The sequence below is a fragment of the Erpetoichthys calabaricus genome, chromosome 3 (assembly GCF_900747795.2).
Source record: "Erpetoichthys calabaricus chromosome 3, fErpCal1.3, whole genome shotgun sequence".
In the NCBI taxonomy this organism is placed as follows: Eukaryota; Metazoa; Chordata; class Cladistia; order Polypteriformes; family Polypteridae; genus Erpetoichthys; species Erpetoichthys calabaricus.
The window spans coordinates 218,765,091-218,786,677 of record NC_041396.2 but is presented as its reverse complement, the minus strand read 5'-3'; the positions used below and the strand labels follow the sequence as shown (position 1 = coordinate 218,786,677).

General features: G+C 39.7%; 1 protein-coding gene across 3 annotated transcripts in view; it reads right to left on the bottom strand.

Annotated features, from left to right (window-relative positions):
* fam184ab (family with sequence similarity 184 member Ab) overlaps positions 1-21,587 on the bottom strand; it is a 642,430-nt gene that overhangs the window by 42,269 nt on the left and 578,574 nt on the right. For 2 of the 3 annotated variants that reach the window (XM_028797795.2, XM_028797796.2), the window contains 2 exons: positions 1,636-1,740; positions 777-982 (listed from right to left, as the gene is read on the bottom strand). In XM_028797795.2, the coding sequence (XP_028653628.2) occupies positions 777-982; positions 1,636-1,740 (311 nt within the window). The remainder of the gene's footprint in view (positions 1-776; positions 983-1,635; positions 1,741-21,587) is intronic. The other variant, XM_028797797.2, reaches the window with a different exon arrangement.

Genomic DNA, 21,587 nt, shown 5'->3' with positions numbered 1-21,587 from the left:
CATTTTTCATCTCAGTAAATCCCATGCATCCAGCCAGGTCACATGCCATGCTCCTGTCAGCTGCAATGTGCACTTGTTTGGATTCCAATGCCATTAGAAATGTACATGTATGTGTCTTGGCACATGGCTAACTCATACATGATTGTTCTAGTAGCAATATCCCTTTATCGATTGATTTGAAGATCTCCCATGATAAAATGCCACACTGCATGGTTCTCAGTCAGAAGCAACTGATTGCAACTTATGCATTTCGAAATATTAGAAAGTAATTGATTGATCATTAAGAACAAAATACATTTGCAATAATCATTTCTTGAATAGAAAATTCATCGTATAGAAAATAGCACATCTTCATCTTCAAGGCTTTATGCCTGGCTTTACTATAATCCAAAATAATATTGCAGATTGATTTCTTAAAAAAAAAAAAAAAAAAAATGGCATCTTTTACCGCTATGAAATTTTGCAGTCCAAATAACTGAAGTGGACATAATTATAAAAGTATCACACTGACACAAAGCCTTATGCCAGAAGGCAAATGTTATAAAATACAATTAAAAAAAATGACCATTTTGCATTGCAGTGATACAAAGGGTTTTTAAAAGGTCACTTTTCTCTCTCTGAAAAGGGATACTGCAAGTTTTGGCTCCATCGCCTTAGTCAAGTATAGTGGCAGCCGAGGGTGAGGCTGGACCGCCTTTCTTGCACCTCTACAGTATATCTGAATCACTATGACCTCCTGAATATCCCTTAAAAGTTAATGACGAGGTGTGGCTCACCTCAGAAATTTCTTGGGCTCTTTCGGTGGTGTTGGCTGGGGTAGAGGTTTGCTACTGTTGAACTCAAGGTCGTGAATGGGGGAGTTAGGAATTGGCTCTAGGCGGGCAGGCTGAGGGGGCCCGCTCCCCGCTGCTGCAGCTTCCAGGGCACTTAGATTTGTAGCACTGATGACTCTGTTTGTAGATTTGTCATTCTTTTTCTTTTGCTACATAAAAGAAACAAAAAACGCATTGGGACAGCCACTACAAACTAATCCTCAATTTGATAAATAAGAAGAAATGGAAATTTATCTTTTTTTTGCTATTGAAAGACTACCCTAAGATTAAAGTTATTCTGCTGTCTGTATTTCCATTTATGGCATTACAATAAAACCTGTTAGGCTGTTTATACTGTTGATGGCTTGGAAAGCAAATGGTCTTGAATGAAGGAAGAAAGACAACACAAATTACACTGGACAAAACACCTTGAAACTCAGTTTACAAACGGAGAGGTACAAAGTAACATCATCCTCATGCAGGGTGTGACCCTCCCCACTTTTATCGTAAAGGTGGCTGCATGTACATTGATATGGGAGACTCTAATCCCTCTCTGCTCACAAATCTCCGTGAAGCAAAGTCAGCCAGGAACAGCTTCACTTGTGGGACAAGAACATTCCCATCAAGGAGATTTGCTCTTGAAAATACCTTGGAGGCCTAGAATTTCATTTTTTTAAGGTTATAATTTTGACTTTTAGGACAATTTAGGAATGGTGGCAGATTCATTTAGCCACACTACTTTAAAAGTTAAAGTGGTTTTAATGTCTCCCCAGGCAAAAATGGACAAGCCTTTCCTATAGGCTAAACCTGCTGTTCCACTTACCTTGACCAGTGGGTTAATCACACCGACATTGGGACTCGCATTAAACACTTTGTTAAAATTTGTCTCCCTGTTCACCAGCTCCAGCTGATAGAACTTCTTATCATCCTGTTTACAACAAAAGGTTGAAACAAAATCAGTTCCATGAGTGATTCCATGACTTTACCTCTAACACAAGTGTGTTAAGTGATGAAAACAGAGAAGAAGGTAAACATTATAAAAAGAAAACACCAACCTTTGTACATTTTGAAAGCTGTGCAGTGCCACATTTGAGAGGAGTAATAGTGGTGATTTCAAGTTGACCCTGTATGAGGGTGTGTGTGAGAGTGTGCCATGTAATGGACTGGCATGCCATCCTGGGTTGGTTCCTTCATTGCACCAGATGCTGCCACGCATAGGCTTCATCCCTGTATGGCCACGATTAAGTGTGTTTGATAATGGACTGATGGATGGATGGCTGGCTGGGTATCAGCCCATTTGACCGAGTACCATGTGATGGACTGGCACCCTGTCCTGTGTTGGTTCCTTTTTTGTACCAGATGCTACCAGGATAAGCTTCAATCCTTGTATGGCCCTGAACTGGATTAAGCGTACTTGATAATGGACTGTCACTGTGTCCTAGGTTAGTTCCTGCATAGCATTTGATGCTGTTGGGAAAGGCTTACCTGGTCTGTCACCCTGAGCTGGACTTAATGGGCTTTAAAGTGAAGGATTGATTGATGGATGGAATTTGGCACTGTGTGCGAAAGTGTGATATATGATGGACTAGCATACCATCCTGGGTTGGATCTTGTACTGCATCTGATGCTTGTTGCACTGAATTGCATTAATTTGATTTGACAGTAGATTGAAGAGATGGCAGATAGTCTCAATATTCATATCTAAACTGAGGAAGCTCCCTTTTCATACAGTGCCATCAATACAATTCATTAATCTCACAGTCACATATGCAGACTACTGCTCATAAAGAACTTAGGGGTTGAGGTGACCACACAAAAACAAGAGAGGTATCATGCCAAGGAAAAGTGATCCTACCCACCTACTTGGTGTGACTTTGGTGAAACAGTACACTGCAGAATTTAGTGAGGATGACACTACAAAATGGGAGGAAAGGCAACTAGGACCCCAGAGGAGGCTACTCTGTCTCTCTAAAGCCAACCCACAATAGATGTGCATGAAACAAGGCAGAGTAATTGGAACCTAAATTATTCAAAAAAAGGTGGGATGTTTAGGTGAGTGATCCTGCAATAACATTAAGTAACCAGAATCTAAGTGATTTTTCAGATGCTCTACTACTGAAACACAGGACACCAAACAATAATAAATAGAAAATAGCACTAAAATATACATTTGTAATCCCGTCATGGATAAATAGTTGTTTAAAATGGAGGATGAATGGAAGAATTCAAATGATAATACCTGTTGTTTTTTAGGGCTGCCTGCACCTTCAGCAAGAGATAAAGGTATAGCTTCACTGATACAGGCAAAGCCACTAACAATGAAGAAAGATGATGAGGTGACATGAACCAGGCAAATATCTGTAAGCACCCCACCCCACTGATTTTAATTGGCACACAGGGGCAGGGCTGGCACATGGGAGGAGGTGAGGTGACAAGCCGATTGCTTTAGGCAGCACTTTGGTTGGGGGGCATTTTCAAACTAGAGGGTATTGGAGATATTGTACTTAACCTTTTCTGCTGACAGATTTCAGCTAATAGGCCTTAGAAGAAAAGGTTTGCAGTGCATTATGGGAAAGCAGAAAAGTAAAGCAGGATTCAAAGTATTTTGCTTAGTTAGAAAGTAAAGCATTTGATTACCATGGGAGTATAACCTGGAGCTTAGTGATAATGATTTAGCAACATTCCGTGTATTCTGAGAAACTCTAAGCTAACGGAGAGGAAAACAAGTAAGGGAGGTGTTCAATTTAGGCATGAAGGGAGGGAGAGAGTGGCTGTTTTTTATTATACATTTTTCAAAAAGAGACTCAGCTCAGTTGCAGTTTGAGGAAAAAATATAGACACTTTCATGGAGCTTTCTATCTGCTGGACACTTGGAAAGAAGCACTCTCCCTCTTTGTCAGAAATCTTTTTCTTTTCATTTCTTGGTTGAGGATATTTAATTTGTAACTAAGGAATTGGACCATCTGGGAAAGTGTCATCTGTGTCCTTTCTGTTGCTACCTGGACTAAATGAAGACTGCATGAACCCACCAAGTTTGTATGATTCTTTCTATTGCTTATATTTACTGCTATTGGTTTTGGTGCTAATACAGATACATATAATAATATATATTAATAATATAGTACAGGTACATATAATCAGCTAGATTGTCCATTCCTTGTCTAGCTGCTGTCTTTTAGGAGTACACTCTTGTGAAGGTATCTACTGGTGGTAAAGTGGGTCAAAGTAAAGGTTTGGAAGTAAAGACCGCCTGTTACTGTTACTGTTCATTAGTTTGATTTTCACACACTGTATTGTGTATATATTGATCATCATTTTGTAAAATTTTGTTTATTTCTGGAATGTTATAAGGGTGTCAGTCATGGATAAGATGTTTATCAAATGTCTTTTAAGTTTACAGCGAGTGTATTTAGTTCAAATGGGAAGGTGCTTGCAGGACAGAGATTGAAACTGTCAAGAAATTTAGAGATGGGGTAAGCTTAAACAGACGAGTTTTGTTCAGCAATCAATTTCACAATCGCAAAACTCAATAAAAATATCTATTTGGATGAAACAGAAGCAGTGAAGAATTAATATATGTTTGTTTTAAATGACTACTTTGTATATTTTATTGATTTTAAGCTACCCTTTTAATTTTTTTGATGTTTTTTCCAGAACTAATTATTTATTATTTGGCCTGTTGTTTTGAGGATGTTGTTTTGTTGGGAGTATTGTATTATGAAGCCTGTGTCCCAACACACAAGTTTATACAATCTGATAAGGTTCCATATGTGGAGGAGGGTCAAAAAATGTGCCTTCTCTCAGGCAGCATTATTTAACACACCGGCCTTGCCTCCCATTTATAACTGATAGAGACATCCCACTTACAATTGGTTCATAGTGTCTATATGAACAAATTCATAAAACTTTACTCATGGCTTCTTCAAGGCAAAGTCTCCTATTTATAGAATTATGATGTATATTTAAATACTGTACAGTGAAAACAATACCCTCCATAGTTTCTGGGAGACTGAAATCCAAATTGTTCTTTTTTGCTGTAAGTGTAAGCAATTTGGATTTGAAATCCAGAATGTCATTCTTTACTCTTTATTTCTGGGTGCTTTCTACATGTATATTTTATTTTATTAGAAAATTACCATCCCCCATTTCAGGTGAGTATTAGTATTCCAAGAAATTTAACTTGAAGTAAATTTAAGCAGTATAAACTTACTTTTCTGATGCAAATCCATAAATGTTTCAAGCCTGGGACAGTCAAGCTTCATCACACTCTTAGTTTGTCCGTTGCAGATGCTTTCCCAAGTTTTTGCTGCAGGGTGCAGGCATTTTCAATGGCTATTTGTTTCTGGGAGTTTATTTGTAAGTAAATGGACTGCAAGCTCGACTGGAGTTAAATCAGATTTGAGCCGGTCTAAACTCTTCCATTCCCTTGACTCAAATGATCTTCTTGTTTTAGATAATCATCTTGCTGGATTCAGCCCGTTCGAGAGACTGCCATGCATTTCCAAGTCTTGACACTGCCTTCACCATCTTTCACAAATACAATGGTATGAATTAGGCTATATGCAGTTGCTTTTCCTGTTAGAGTGTAAATGAAAAGCACCATCCTTTCATCACTTCACGCTTAGAAAAATGTTTAGGAGTCTTAAATTTGAAAAACAAATTATTTATTATAAAATAATACAGACAACAGAGAGTACAAAATTAACAAAATGAAAATATAAGACAAAAAAGCCTGTCTATCAGTTCAGCTGGGTGAGCTTTCCTACTTGCCTGTTACCCAGTCTGCATCACAGCACTCTCCCTTCTCACACCCCAGTAGTGATGAGCGAAATGATTTATGTGATATTGAATTTACAGCAAAACATGGTGTTTCACTTCACAAAAAAAATTGTGAAATAAGTTGTGCTTCTTTTCCAACAATACTTGTCTCATTCACAACGACAAGAAAGCCTTTAGTTACTTTCTAGAAGCATTTTCATGCATCAGTATTCCCATGCATCTCCCTGTCATGGAGGAGGGTGGAGTTTCCACGCAGTGAGATTTTGCTGTGGAGGAAACACAACAGTGTACAGGATGGTGTGCTCTGGTGATGTAAACGAGAGGCACAGATAGAACTGATTCTACTGATGTGGCACATAGAAATGTGTTATGCAGGTGCAGGAAAACAAAATTACAAGTAAATACAGAAGTGTGAACGAGGCTTTAGGAACCAGCATTCTTTACTTTTTAACCAAATGCTAAAAGCCTTTTTATTGTGTTTCACATTTCCCAATCGCAAAATTACCTGTGAAACAAATTTTGGTGTCAGTTTCATGAAACTGTATGCAAATGAAAACTTGCCTGTTTCGCTCATCACTACTCCTCACCTCTCTGTCTCTCATTTCTGGCCCCCTTTCTCCCACCAATATGACTTTCCCCTCTGGTTCTTGTTTTATGCTGAGTTGGCTCGCAATTCTTGTTATATGCCGTGTTGCTGGCCTTTTAGTGTCCTTAGGAAAACATCTTCTTTACGGGCCAACAGGAGATCTTCCTCCTGCTCTCTAAAGTCTTACTTTTCAATCACCCTTCATGCTGTCAAGGCTTATCTTCATATAGAGGTCCCTTCCTTCATATGCTGGCATGGAGAGCTACATCTTGACTACCAACATGGATTTCTCTCTCTCTCTTTCGCTCTGGTGGAGGTTTTACTTCAGACTTTTCCTGGTAGCAACTTCTTGACAATCAGACAGTCCTTCACGTCGGTTCACTCCAGAACCCATCTCTGTACATCTTTTAATAAATTCTAATCCATCCTTTGTAGTAACAGATGAGGGTTTTGCACGTTGCACTAGGGCCTGAATAGTTGTGTTATCCAAAAAAATAGGCTGAGATATTTCCACAAATGTACAGTGGAGATTACTGGTGACTTCAAGTGGAGTTGTTTAAAAGTTTTTTTTCACAATTCTGACAATATTTCTGTCATCAGCTGAGGTTTTCTTTAGCCAGGCTTGTCGCTGTTGAATACTACATGGCTTTTTTTTTTCCAGTATGCACCAAATTGTTGACTTCAGTTAGTCCCGTTTCTGTACTATGGTTCTGAATTAATTCTGTCAGCATCCAAATGGGTTTTGTGTCATGGAGTGTTCTCTAGTCTTCATGATTGCTTAGGCCTACTGACTCCAAAGGCAGACACTAAAGAGAAGAACAAAGGCAAAATCCAACACTGCACATTCACATCTCCTTTATGAATGCACAATCAATGCAATAGCTAATGCCTGACCGACAGTATATGAGACAGCAGGAAGGCAATTGTCAGAATTGCCATGGAGCACAAAAGACAACAAGGAACAAAAACTAATTGCCCAAGTATTTATGGGAATGGAAGACACAAAGAGGTAACATTCAGAAATTAAGGCATATATGCGCAGCACTACCCAGAAATAAAATGTGACATTCTGCAATATTGTAGCATAATGACCTTTATATTTCAAATCCACGTCGCCCAAATATAAAGCCCGAATAACAATTTAGACTTCACATTCCCAGTCATATGTATCATATAGTGTGCATTTTACTACATGCAAATACATGCCTACACTATGCATTATAATTATAATCATTTATCATTAGAATGAAGATGGCACAATAACACAATTTTTATTATGTGTACCTTACAGCCTTTCTGTCTCATTTAAGTTAATCTGTGGGCTTCAGTGTTATTTGAAAGAATTTTTTCAGGGATCATCCAATTCCCAGAGGTCCAAAGACATGTTGAAAAGAGTTGTCAGTTCTAAATTTTCCCAGTGTGCATGGTGGGCCACATCCACACTAGTACCTTTTTATTTAAAATGGAGTTTTCAAATGAAAATGATTTTCATCCGCACTACAGTTTTCACATTGTTTATAAAAGTATCTGTGTCCATACACTAAAAAAAATCTAATAACGCTTATGAAGTAGACTTCCTACACTGGGCATGCACACCGCAGCAGAAAACTTCATGAAGGGACCGTGTAGTGAAAAATTCAGAGCCCCATGAAAATCGGGTTCCCTTGTGTTTTATACACTTTCAAAAGTATTACTGTGCACTCTTGAGAGTACGTTCGCAGCATAGAAATAGAAATAAAATTCTTAAAGGAGCCGCAGCAAATTGCCCTATTTTACGTTAATGTGCTGTTTACGGTTGAAGGGAACAGTTTCAGAATTAGAGATGATAGTCTTGTCATTAAAAAAAAAACACATTGTAAATGTTAAAGTGTCACTTGAAAAAAAGAACGACCAGCTCTATGTCCAATTGAGAGAGGTTTAAGTATTACCAGTCCACAGCGATTGGAGCATCAGCATTTGTAAAACTAACATAAATAGAGAAAATAAATAAATGCATTCCCATATATGTTTATAACTTCGCTTTACAGCATTGTGCATTCATCCCTCTATCCTGCATTCTATACTCATCCACTTCATTAAGCACCTTGTAATTAATATTGCTTGAACATATCAAGTTTAAGTAAAAACACTGATAGGACTCTGTCAACTGAGTTATTTACAATGTGATTTTTACAAGTGTGCTCACCGGTAAATTTATTTTTCCTTTTTATGCACGTATATGGTCCAAAATGCAATTTAGATGCATACAGGTAAGCAACTTTTCAATGCCCACTATGCTGGAGTATGGTTTTCTTCCGCATAGGGTGACCAATCAGGGAATGAGATGTTGTAATGAGTAGAATCCAATCAAGGAAAAGCCACATAATAAGCATGAACCAATCAGAGCCCAGTTCTGAAGAGAATGTTTAGAAGTCTTCATTTTTGTGGGTTAAAAACGCAGGGCTAGTGGGGACGAAAGATGAAAACGAAGACAAATGTCTGAGGTTTTGTAACGAAAATGTAATAGTGTGAACAGGGCCTTAGAGTGTCTGCAAGTGCCTGCATTTAATTGTACACTGAGAGAGGCTTGTTTATGACTACAGTTCTCAAATGAAATGAACTTATCCCCCTCCAGGTGCCCCTAAGAACCAGGCTTCCTATTCTTTAGTGACATATGTGAACGTTAATTTATACAGATAAATATGATTTTCAAATATTGATTATATACCAGTTATATTGATTGACTTCTTTCCTTGTTAACTGTTAGCTTTTGCCTTTAGCACTCTTAGAAAGCATTTTATTAAAGCCTATTGATCTGTGACCCAGTCCCGCTGCTACTTCTCTGCAAGAAGTATTGATGATAAAAAAAAAAAAAAAACAACAGTACAACATAGTGCAGCAGAATCTGGACTCCAAGGGTCCTACTTATCAGTAACTAGCAAGGACATGAGAAATTAAACTAATCATGTGCTTCTTTAATTGACAAGTGTATTTAAGAAGTGTTACCACTATCTGTAAATCAGTCATATTTTTCCATGTACTGAGTGACTCCACTTATGTCAATAAAGGTATTCTTCTCATCCTGGGCTGGCTTTGTGATTTAACTTTGACACATAAAAGATTTTGAATTTCTAAAACCTCAGCTTGCCTCACTTGCGAGGTGACGAGATGACGTTTTGAGAATCCCAACTCCTAAATATGCAGCTTTTAGAGAATGCTTCTATAGGTTTCTGGCTCCATAATCTTTGTCAAGTTCTATCAGTGTCAATTGATGGAACCATTTTATAAGCTTGACAGTTGAATATCAAGCTTTATTTTATTGTCAGACACAATCTCCCTGATATATATTTCTCATGAATTTGTCATGCATCCAAATGATCTTGAATCTCACTTTGTTTGTTGTTGCAGTGTTTTTGTGATGGTAAGCTCTATGAAAGGCAGTGGATAAAACACCCTGATTGATTGGGATGGAGTGGGTTGTGAAAAAATAATCCAAAAATTATAGTCTTAGATTCGTCCAAGCAGAACTGAGAAACAGTGAGTGATGAGGCTAAAAAAATGTATTAAAGGTTTACACAGACAACCGAGACAAAAACTGCTGTATTTATAGTAACTAAAAGTTTTCTTAAAGGTATCCTTGTTATTTTATGATCATCTTTAATATGATTTTGTTACTATACTTAATGTTTTTGGACAAAATAAATTTTTAATGCAAGGTACAGTAAAATTAGGTAGACGTATTTGCATTTAATAAACACTCATACTGTATATGAAGCATAAAATATAATTAGGCTTTAAAATGGTGGTAGAGTGATTGAGTGCTATCCTCTAATCCAGGGGTGGCAAAGTCCAGTCCTGGAGTGCTGCAGTAGCTGCAGGTTTTCATTCTAATCTTCTTCTTCATTAGTTTTTGCTGCTAATTAACTTCTTTACCCTTAATTTTAATTAACTTGATTCAGGCCCCTTAGTTGTTTCTTTTTTAATAAGCTGCCAAACAATAATGAGACAAAAAACAAGGTGCCACATGACCAGCTCACCCGTGCCCATCACACAATATCTGAAAATAAAGAAAGGTGAAGGTCTCAGTAAGGTTGATCTCTCAGGTCCCCAAAACATTCTTAGAAGAAACAGAAAATCAACTGTTATGGAAATGTCTGCTGTGTCAGAATGAGAGCAGCAACAAGCCATAGAATTAAATAACGAGTTTAATTAACAGCAAGAATTGGCTTCTCATTAAGAAACTGGTTGGAGTGAAATTAGTTGGAATTTGAAGCCCCAATTTAGCTGGTCAACTGTTGACTTGTTTCACATTTGATTTCTGTTTGGCTGTCATTTAATGAAGAAAATAATTAATTCAGAGCACCGAATCCTTAAAAACAGGGCTATTAAAATGAAGGGGAAAAAGAAGTTAATTAGCAGTGAAAACTGGTCACTGTTTAGGAAAACGGTTAGAATGAAAACCTGTAGCCACTGCGACACTCCAGGTCTGGAGTTTGCCACCCCTGCTCTAATCTCTTTCTCAACTTTGGCCCTTCTTCTGCCTGTCTGTAAGCCTTTGCCCCAACTCTTTGAGCTCACCATTCCACAATGTGAGTGTTCTACTCATCGAGTGAAGGTATCAGTTTTCAGCATACTGTCTTTCTGCCTGTGAATCATACTTACAGATTTGCAAGGTGAAAATTTTAATGACAAATGATTCTGGATTTCAACAAGCCAGTGCATGCAGAATAATTCAGAATTTCATAATGTTAGATTGTATTATTTTTAAAATGTTCTTTTCATTAAGGAGAGACTAAGTATTTTTTGAGGAATTCATTTAATACTAGATACTGTATTTTTTTTCTTTCCAACACACATTTACTTTACAGTTCGGGCTGAAAATGTTTCCCTGGTGAATACAAAATGCATATGACAAAAGTAGAAGGACAAGCTGAGTTTATTTGTATTGGCAACAGAACTGGCTAATGCACAATGTTAGTGAAATTAAATTTAAGAATAATGACAAACAATCAAGTGGCAGGAGTCTCCAAAAATCACTATTATTTTTTATAATCTCTCCACAGTATACACTGGAGCACCACATGGAGTGCAGGAGGAGTTTGAACACTGCAGGATACACAAGGTGCTGATGACCCTGTTGGTTGAAATTACACAGTGTAATTAAATTAATTAATTAATGTAATTAATGTGTGTTAAAAATGGATGGACTGAGGGACTGAAGGCTGAGAATGGAACAAATGGCTCTTTAGATAGAAGTGAAACACGTTTCAGTTATGCTAGCCAGAAATCAGTACACAACAGATGGCTTTACTCTCGTAAAATATATTCAGAGTGTAAGTAGTGAGCCATAACTGTTCAGAAGGATGTCTCATATTCACACAAAGGTAAAATGTTCCATGGCCATGGTAACACTCCTTTATTCATGAACCAAATTTGGGATTAATGGAACACTGCTTGGGTTGAATGCATTTCAGAACATGTACATTAACCTCAGGTAAACAAAGGGAACTCCGTTTTGCTTCATTTACCTTATTATTGTATTAGAATAAGCTTGTTCAAAATAGGCATACAGCATACGTTAGCATATTACCCTTATGCATAAGGCTATTATGGTTATACAAGATCTCATTAAAAAGTCAGAACTCTGGAAAATAAAGAGCTTTCACTGCAATGACTCATGGCAGACTACTGCAGAGTGTCATTTAATGGTAGCTTATCCAAAGCTACATCAAAACATAGATCAGCATACTTTTATCAACATCCTAATTGGTTGATAAAGCAGATAATATTGTGATCTCTTTTATGGCAGGAGTCAGATGTTTTTAAAATACATAAAAGGAGATAAGCATTTTGAAAGAGGAGGCAAAAATGATGTTGGGGACAGGTGAAAGTCAGAAAGCTGGGACGGTAGTCATAAAACTAAATGACAAAATCCAAAAATAAAATTGAAGTCCAAAAAACTATGGGACCAAGTTCTTACGTTAAGTATTATTTCACTCTGACTAAAGATAAGTAAAAAGTGATTTCTGTTCTCTTTTTTGAGATTTTTTTCAGTCTTATGGAACAGCAGATAATGCAGAATTGGCCGAATCATTACAGAGACCCTGACAGAACATAGGCTTGGGCTGATATGTGACAAATGAAATTTTATGTAAGCAGATGTGAAGTATTACATGTTGGAAGTGAATATGTTAGATTTGAATACACAATGGGAGACCTGAAACTTGAAAGTACCCTTTATGAGAATGATTTAGGGGTCGTAGTGGACAGCTAGATAGTGTACAGAAGGCTACCAAAATGTTAGGTTATATAGCACGAAGTGTAGAGTACAAGTCCAAGGAGGTTATGCTCAAGCTTTATAACGCACTGGTGAGGCCTCATCTGGAGTACTGTGTACAGTTTTAGTCTCCAGCCTGCAAAAAAAAGACATAGCAGCACTAGAGAAGGTCTAGAGAAGAGCAACTAGGCAATTTTAGGGCTGCAGACACCAAGGTTATTGGAAGGTTTGCAGGAGTTGATCCTTTTCAGTTTAGGCAAGTGAAGATTAAGAGGTGGCATGACTTAAGTTTTTAAGTTAAGTTTAAAGTTATGAAAAGAATTAGTACAGCGGATTGAGACTTTTGATTTAAGATGACTTCAACAAAAACACAGGGACACTTCTTAAGGGTAAATTTCACACAAATGTTAGAAAGTTTTTCTTCAAGCAGAGGACCATAGACACATGTAGTGTGAAAGACAGTAGGAATTTAGGGGTCTTCAAAACTCAATTTGATGTTATTTTGGAGAAATTGCATGGTTGGGATTGTAGTAGTAGGGTAATATACCGTGTTAGCCATTATGGATGCAATGAGAAGTGAAGCTGATATGAAGTACTTGTCTGAAGAAGAGGCCTGAGCTGCTTCGAAAGCTTGAATGTTGTAATCTATTCAGTTAGCCAATAAAAGGGGTCATTCTGCTTCACTTTTCGTTGCATGGATGGGATTAGCAAACTTTGTTCTTGTAGAAAATGTTCTAATGTTAAATACATTTGGCATTGTGATGTCAGACGTGACCAACACAAGGTTGACAAGTGTGCCTGGCAAAGGCAAAAATACAGTTCCCACACAGGCACAGAAATGTCATTGATAAAATGATTCAATCTAGTAACTGTAATAAAATGAACAATTATAAAGATGAATAAGTCTGAATACTGATGCCCATGCCAAATAATAACTTTTCACTTAATAGCAAAATTGTAAGGTACATTCGTAAAATATTTCCAAACCAAGTGGTGTACCCTTTAGAGAAAATATCAGAAGCAGAATTAATTTTATTGGCCAGGTACATTAATGTGTGCTAGGAATTTGTCTTGATAGTATTATAGACTTTAACCATGTGACGCTGGACAAAACATTACCTGCTTTCTCCCAGTATGTGGACTGTAACACCCGGGGAAATAAGACTATTGATTTACTGTATGCAAACGTTAAAGACGCATACAGCGCCACCCCGCTGCCTGCGCTTGGGAAAGCAGATCATAACCTGGTTCTGCTTCAGCCTCACTACAAACCAAGAGTGAGGGAGCTACCTACAACCACACGCTCATTCAGGAAGTGGTCCCCTGAGGCAGAGAAGGCTCTGAGAGAATGCTTTGGAACTATAGACTGGGATATCCTGCAGGGATCACATAGTGAGAACATTGAGGAAGTTGTTGACTGCACTACTGACTACATCAACTTCTGTATGGACATTGTACTGTAGTTCCAGTAAGAACTGTACGCTGCTATGCTAACAACAAGCCATGGATTACAAGTGACATCAAGGGCCTTTTGAACCAGAAGAAAAGGGCTTTTAAAGGCGGTGATCAGCATGAGCTCAAACGCGTGCAGAAGGAACTCCGAGTCCAGCTTAGGGCAGCGAAGGAGCAGTACAGGAGAAAGCTGGAGCAGAAGTTGCAGAATAACAGCATGAAGGAAGTGTGGGATGGCGCTGATCACTGGCTGCAGCTCGAAGCGGGGTACCACCATCGAGAGAGACGTGAAGAGAGCAAACCAAATGAACAACTTCTTTAACAGGTTTGACGACCCTAACCCACTCTCACCTCGGAGTACTGCACCCTCCACACATCCTTCTGCTGATACCAGCATAGGAGAGACATCCCCACCCATAATTACAACAGCACAAGTGAGCAGAGAGCTGAGGAGACTTCATGCCAGCAAAGCAGCGGGTCCAGATGGAGTATTGCCACGACTGCTGAAGGTCTGTGCATTGGAGCTGGGGGGTCCCCTACAGTGCATCTTCAACCTGAGCCTGGAACTGGGGAGAGTCCCGAGGCTTTGGAAAACATCTTGCATTACCCCAGTCCCAAACGTATCATGTCCTAGTTAGCTGAATGACTTCCGGCCTGTTGCTCTGACATCACATGTGATGAAGACCATGGAGAGGCTGCTGCTTCACCACCTGAGGCCACAGGTTCAACACGCCCTCGACCCTCTGCAGTTTGCATATCAGGAGAAGGTGGGAGCGGAGGATGCCATCATCTATATGCTACACCGATCCCTCTCCCACTTGGACAGAGGCAGTGGTGCTGTAAGAATTATGTTTCTAGACTTCTCTAGCGCCTTCAACACAATCTAACCTCTGCTCCTTACGGACAAGCTGACAGAGATGGGAGTAGATTCAAACCTGGTGGCATGAATCGTGGACTATCTTACAGACAGACCTCAGTATGTGCGTCTTGGGAACTGCACGTCTGACATTGTGGTCAGCAACACAGGAGCGCGGCAGGGGACTGTACTTTCTCCGGTCCTGTTCAGCCTATATACATCGGACTTCCAATACAACTCGGAGTCCTGCCATGTGCAAAAGTTCGCTGACGACACTGCTATCGTGGGCTGCATCAGGAGTGGGCAGGAGGAGGAGTAGATAGATAGATAGATAGATAGATACTTATAGGGACCTAATCAAGGACTTTGTTAAATGGTGCGACTCAAACCACCTACACCTGAACACCAGCAAAACCAAGGAGCTGGTGGTGGATTTTAGGAGGCCCAGACCCCTCATGGACCCTGTGATCATCAGAGGTGACTGTGTGCAGATGGTGCAGACCTATAAATACCTGGGAGTGCAGCTGGGTGATAAATTAGACTGGACTGCCAATACTGATGCTCTGTGTAAGAAAGGACAGAGCCGGTTATACTTCCTTAGAAGGCTGGCGTCCTTCAACATCTGCAATAAAATGCTGCAGATGTTCTATCAGACGGTTGGGGCGAGCGCCCTCTTCTACGCGGTGGTGTGCTGGGGAGGCAGCATTAAGAAGAAAGACGCCTCACGCCTGGACACACTGGTGAGGAAGGCAGGCTCTATTGTTGGCATGGAGCTGGACAGTTTAACATCTGTGGCACAGCGACGGGCGCTAAGCAGGCTCCTATCAATTATGGAAAATCCACTGCATCCACTAAACAGTGTCATCTCTAGACAGAAGAGCAGCTTCAGCGACAGACTGCTGTCACTGTCCTGCTCCACTGACAGACTGAGAAGATCGTTCCTCCCCCAAACTATGCGACTCTTCAATTCCACCCGGGGGGGTAAACATTAACATTATACATAAATATTGTTTGTTTTTACCTGCATTATTATCAATCTTTAATATTGTTTTTTGTATCAGTATGCTGCTGCTGGAGTATGTGAATTTCCCTTTGGGATTAATAAAGTATCTATCTATCTATCTATCTATCTATCTATCTATCTATCTATCTATCTATCTATCTATCGGTGCCACATACAAGGACAAAAGAAAGATAAAATATAAAATATGATGTGTTATACAAGAGCAATACAATAAATAAACAGATAGTAGGATTAAAATGTTTGCCAGTGGGAAGTCTTTGGAACAGGTGAGGCCCTGGATGAGTTGGATCAGCAATGATGTTTCTGGCCCTCTTCCTTACCCTGGACTCATAAAGGACTTCAGTGTGTGTGTGTATGTAGTAAGTTACAGCCTATGATTCTTTCGCAGGCTTTGATGATGTGCTGCAGATTGGCCTAAGCCTGAGCAGAGGCAGCACCAAACCACACAGTTATAGACGAGGTCAGAATGGACTTGATGATGGCTGTGTAGAATTAATCCAATATTGCTTAGAGGAGAAGAAATTTCCTCAGCAGACACAAAAAGAACATTCTCTGATGGACTTTCTTAATAATGCATGTGATGTTATCTTCCCACTTAAGGATTTGTGACAGCACAGTTTGCAGAAACTTAAATGATTCTGTCATCCCAACGGCTGAGCCATTTATAGCAAGTGATAGGTGAGCAGGTGACAGTTTCCTAAAATCTATGATCATCTCCTGAGTTTTTTGAAGGTTATGATCCAAATTATTGTGGCTGCATCACAATGTCAGATTTTTTACCTTCTTTTATGGCCGAACCACAATGTCAGAGTTACTGTTAATCCAAGGAAAGCTGCGGGACCAGACCAGATACCAGGTTGTGTACTCAAAGGATGTGCGGAGCAGCTGACACATGTCCTTACGGATATATTTAACATCTCTCTGTGTCAGGCTGTTGTGCCATCTTGCTTTAAAACCTCAGAAATCATCCCAGTTCCGAAAAAATCCATAGTCACAACCATGAATGACTATCGCCCTGTAGCCTTAACATCAATAGTGAAGAAATGTTTCGAGAGGCTGATCAAGGACCACATTACTTCTGTCCTACCCTCCTCTTTTGACCCACTCCAATTCGCCTACCGCTCCAACCGTGCCACAGAGGATGCCATATCTATTGCACTCCATTTTTCATTGGAACATCTGGAGAATAGAGACGCTATGGTCCGCATGCTGTTTGTTGATTTTAGTTCGGCTTTTAATACCATCATCCCTCAGAATTTGATCAGCAAACTGGGCCCATTGGGACTGGGCATACCTCTGCAAAACTGGATATTGGACTTTCTAATGGATAGGCCACAGTACGTACGGGTAGGAAAGAATAAATCAGATACCATCTCCTTGAGCACAGGTTCTCCACAGGGGTGTGTTCTAAGTCCCCTCCTCTTCACGCTCATGACCCACGATTATTGTGCCAAGTTCAGCACAAACCAAATTATTAAGTATGCATACGACACAACAGTGGTGGGTCTCATTCGCGGTGACGGGGAGGGGGATTACAGAGAGGAGGTGAAGTCATTTGTGGAATGGTGTGATAAAAACAATCTGATACTGAATGTCGAAAAAACAAAAGAACTGGTGATCGACTTCAGGAAGAAACAGCTGATACACATCCCGGTCTACATTAAGAACACTGCTGTGGAAATTGTGCAGTCTACTAAGTTCCTGGGAGTTAATGTGACGAACAACCTCACCTGGTCCCTGCACACCTCCTCCGTCATCAAGAAAGCTCACCAGCGCTTGATCTTTCTGCGGAGGCTAAAGAGGGCCCATCTCAGTAAGTCAGTCCTCACCACTTTTTACAGAGGGACCATAGAGAGCGTGCTAACCAGCAGCAGCTCTCTGTGGCAGGAGAGCTGCAGCGCTTCGGACTGGAAAGCACTGAGGAAAGTGGTGAGGGCTGCGGAGAGGATCATTGGAGCCCCGTTGCCAAATGTACAAGATTTGGCAAAACAACGCTGTCTGGCCAGAGCTGTGTGGATTTCTAGAGACCCTACTTATCTTGCCTCTGAACTTTTTTCCCTCATGCCCTCAAGCAGAAGGTACCGCAGCCTGAAATGTAGAACTACCAGGTTTAAAAAGTTTTTTTCCTACTGTCGTTCGTCTTTTAAATGAAGCATTTTAGTATTTTATTGTAGGCTGATTTTAACTATGTGTTTTTATTAATGTCTTGTGCATCGTATTTTCGTTCTGCAGCACATCTTGGATGTTCTGCTGAATGACAAATAAAATTGAATTGAAAATTGAATTGATTGTGACATGTATGCCTAATGGGTGGCATTCTCCTGCAGAAGAGTGGATCCAGATACTGGCTCTGGATTCAAGAACCACCTCTGTTGGGTTTGCAGAGCTTCCCCTGTGTCCTGTGTACATGGGGATTTTTACTTGGGTGCTCCAGTTCACCCCCACCCTCCCCAAAATGCCCTGGTGTTTCAGACATGAGGTGAATTACGTTGTGTGTGAACATGTCCTGTCCAAGGCTGGTTCCTGCATTACTCTCAGTGCTGCTGGGATGGGCTCTTCTGCTCCATGATCTTAAACAAGACTATGTGAGTTTGTCAGTAGATGAATAAATGGACATATGACTAATTAGTAACATAACTCCAGGCTGTAGAAACCTGTGCTAACTCTTTGTTAGGCCACCACCTCACGCCCATATTTCTCTGAGTACTCCACTCTGCTTCACACACATTATATTGTCCAGAGACATTAAACTGGTTCAGAATGAGTGTGCCTCATGATGGACTCATTTCTTGCCTAGAACTGATTCCTGCCATGCGCTCAGTGTTGGTGGTGTAGGTCTTGACTCTCTTCAATAATACACTAGAATAGGCAGGTCCAGAAAATAGAAAGGTTGTATTTTTAAAATGCTTGTTCTGAGAAAACACTGACACAGAGGTGAATTAAATGGGATTTGAGAATGGATAGATTAATGTCCAGAGAAACATAGAATCCAAACAGATAGGCCACAGTACAAGGGAAAACTTAGAAAAGTACACAGCAGCATAGGAAAGGTAAAACAAAACAAAAAAGCTTCAACGTTCTGAATGGTGTGGTTGAATCAGATGAGCCTGAAAGTGAATGGAGGGGTGAATGGACAATTTACTGTTTTGTTGATGCTGCATGTGAAAAACGTATTAGTTAAAAAAGCAAGATTTTCATTTAGGAATTCTGTTCTTTGGCAATGCTGGGGATACAGTATGTAATCTGAATGAATAGCTGACAAATAAAACCAGAAAAAATACATGTTTTTTTTAATCAGGCTGGCACCTCAATACTTTCATCAGACCTACGTGTTTCTGCTGTGCATCTAAAAACATGAATAATTTAAGCAGTGACTCCTGCACCACACCTATATATCAGTTTCAAAAGTTTTTAATTACTATCACTATGTTTTTGGCCTACTGTTTTTCCTAAGGTGACTAACAAAATCAGGAATCTTTATACATATTGCCAAGGTTCTCCCCTCCTCATGATTTCAAGACAGGAATACAAAGAAAGTCAGAGAAGGACCTCCTGATGCTTCAAAGCATTTTCTTTTCTTTTCCCACTTGAGGACCAGAGGCCAGCATCAGCCCTGAAGGGACGCTGGAGAACGAAGAGCCCAAGGACCACCTGGTGAGACTAGAAGCATCAGAGTCAGTTCACTTCAGGCGAATCACCGAGAAGGAACGCTACTGTGTGAACAAAGTACGGTATATGCTGCACAAAATAAATTTTAAAGCAGCATCACAGATGGGGCCTGTGCTTTGGAAATAACTTACAAAAAAGTCTTAACATGAAACTGTGTGGGCTGAATTGTTTCAATTTAAAGAGATTTCCCCTCTTCCTGTACAGCTATATTGTTTTTTCTTTAAGAGACACAGCATAGATAAGGGGTGAGCTCTTCCTCTCTGGGTGACTAAGTGCCCCCCAGCTGCCACAATATGTATATCAATTTGTTTTCATTTTTTTTTTACAATTGGAGGAAGATCAGGTCGGGGAATGAGCTCAAATTCCAAAAGTATAAGACAGAGGCAGACACTGAACACTGACCTTTTGGGTTCAAAGCCCACTCTTCTATTGTGCACTGTACTGTCTACCTCACTTGAACTATGGATGGATGCAGTTTTCTAATTACAGTATCTATGCATTCATTTCCAAAACTGAATGTGACAGACGGGTTTTACATCTGAATTGGATTCCAGTTTGTATGCACCTCTAAGTGCATACAAACACAGTCAGACTCATACAGTGGGGTAGTTTAGAGCTTGGGTGGGCAAACTATGTCCTGTGGGCCGAATCCAACTTATGGTACAGGTGCGAGTGAACTTATGGGTACTTGTACAAATCTAAAATATTCTCACAGTTGTGAAGTGTTCTTAACGTGATGATGCTGCACTTAACTGGTGTATGCATAGCTGTATCATAAATTTTAAGTCGCCTTAGATAAAGGTGTCAGCCAAAAAAGTAAATTGAAATGTAAATGAGTGAGTTTTCTAAGCATAAGAGTTTGTGTGTGTAATTTTATTAGTTTTGTTGATTTTGTTGCCAGCAGTGGCAGACCGACCAAGCCCTCGGGCAGTTTGTGCGTTTTTTCCAAACACTTCATTGCCTGGTTCTGAGGTTCATTTCAGATTTACTATGGTGCTGTTAATTTACCTTCAGACTTTGCAATAATCCGAATGAGTTGCAACAGGAAAAACCTGTTTTGCCAATTTCAAGGTACTGTGTTCATACATAATTTGAACTACAATTAGATATGCAGGTCAGATTGCCATTCTTCATGGTGAATTTGAGTTTCACTTTCAGGACTTTAGACAGATCTTCCAATTTTTGCTTGACTTCCACTGACCGTACATTACTTAGAATTTGTTTCCAAGTCTTTGCAGGCCTACTGTGCACATAACATTGTTATTTGTTTGTACATGCAGTTGCAAGCAGGTCTTTTCATTAATAAAAATTACCAAGTGCAAATATAGAAGCATACTAACAAAAGAAAATCTTTGCAATTAATTACTTGTTGTGATGTCAAGTATCCAGGAACATAAGCAAGCCATTTAACTTTCATGACTAAAACAATGCCATAGCGAAATCACTTTTTCACTTATCTTATTGGCGTCTGAGCATTGATGTTAACAGCTTTTAATGAAAGATTTTTCCATTTCTTGGTGAAACTGTTTTTAAAATTAATGTTAGTCATTAAAACCTGCTTTTATAAGTGGCCTACTGTATGATTTGCTCACCACTAGTGTAGTGTCACAAATTCTTTGTGTCTTTGAAAGGAAGCTGCAGCTTTAGAACTATAGCAGACTAGAACTAACCTACCTTCTGATCCACTTCTGCACCTTGTAGCGGGTGCCACATGTGCTATTGTCTCATTATCAGTTTGCATTTCCTTAGGGTGTACATCAAGAAATGGGTTACCGAGAGTTCACCAAAAATGGGGAAATACGCATTTAAGGGGAGTACAAAAGTGGACAAGACAGTTGGGGCTGAAGACTCTTTAACCGGAAAAGAAGGGAAAGATACAGAGAGAGACAATGAGAGGTGGACTAAGGAGAAGCAATGAGTTAGCGCCAAAAATCCACCTACTCTGCGATACAAGGGAGACGCATCTCTGAAGACAAACTTTTCAGGTTTCATCAGGGCAATCAACCTTTTGGGACCAGTAGGACAGAACATTATTTGTTACCGGCTCGGCTGCCAGCGTACTCCGTGAGGCTTCCAACATTACACCTTGCTCGGGAACTGTAAGGACAGTGATCTAATTTGGGAAACCGGGTTATCTCAAGCCAGAAAAATCT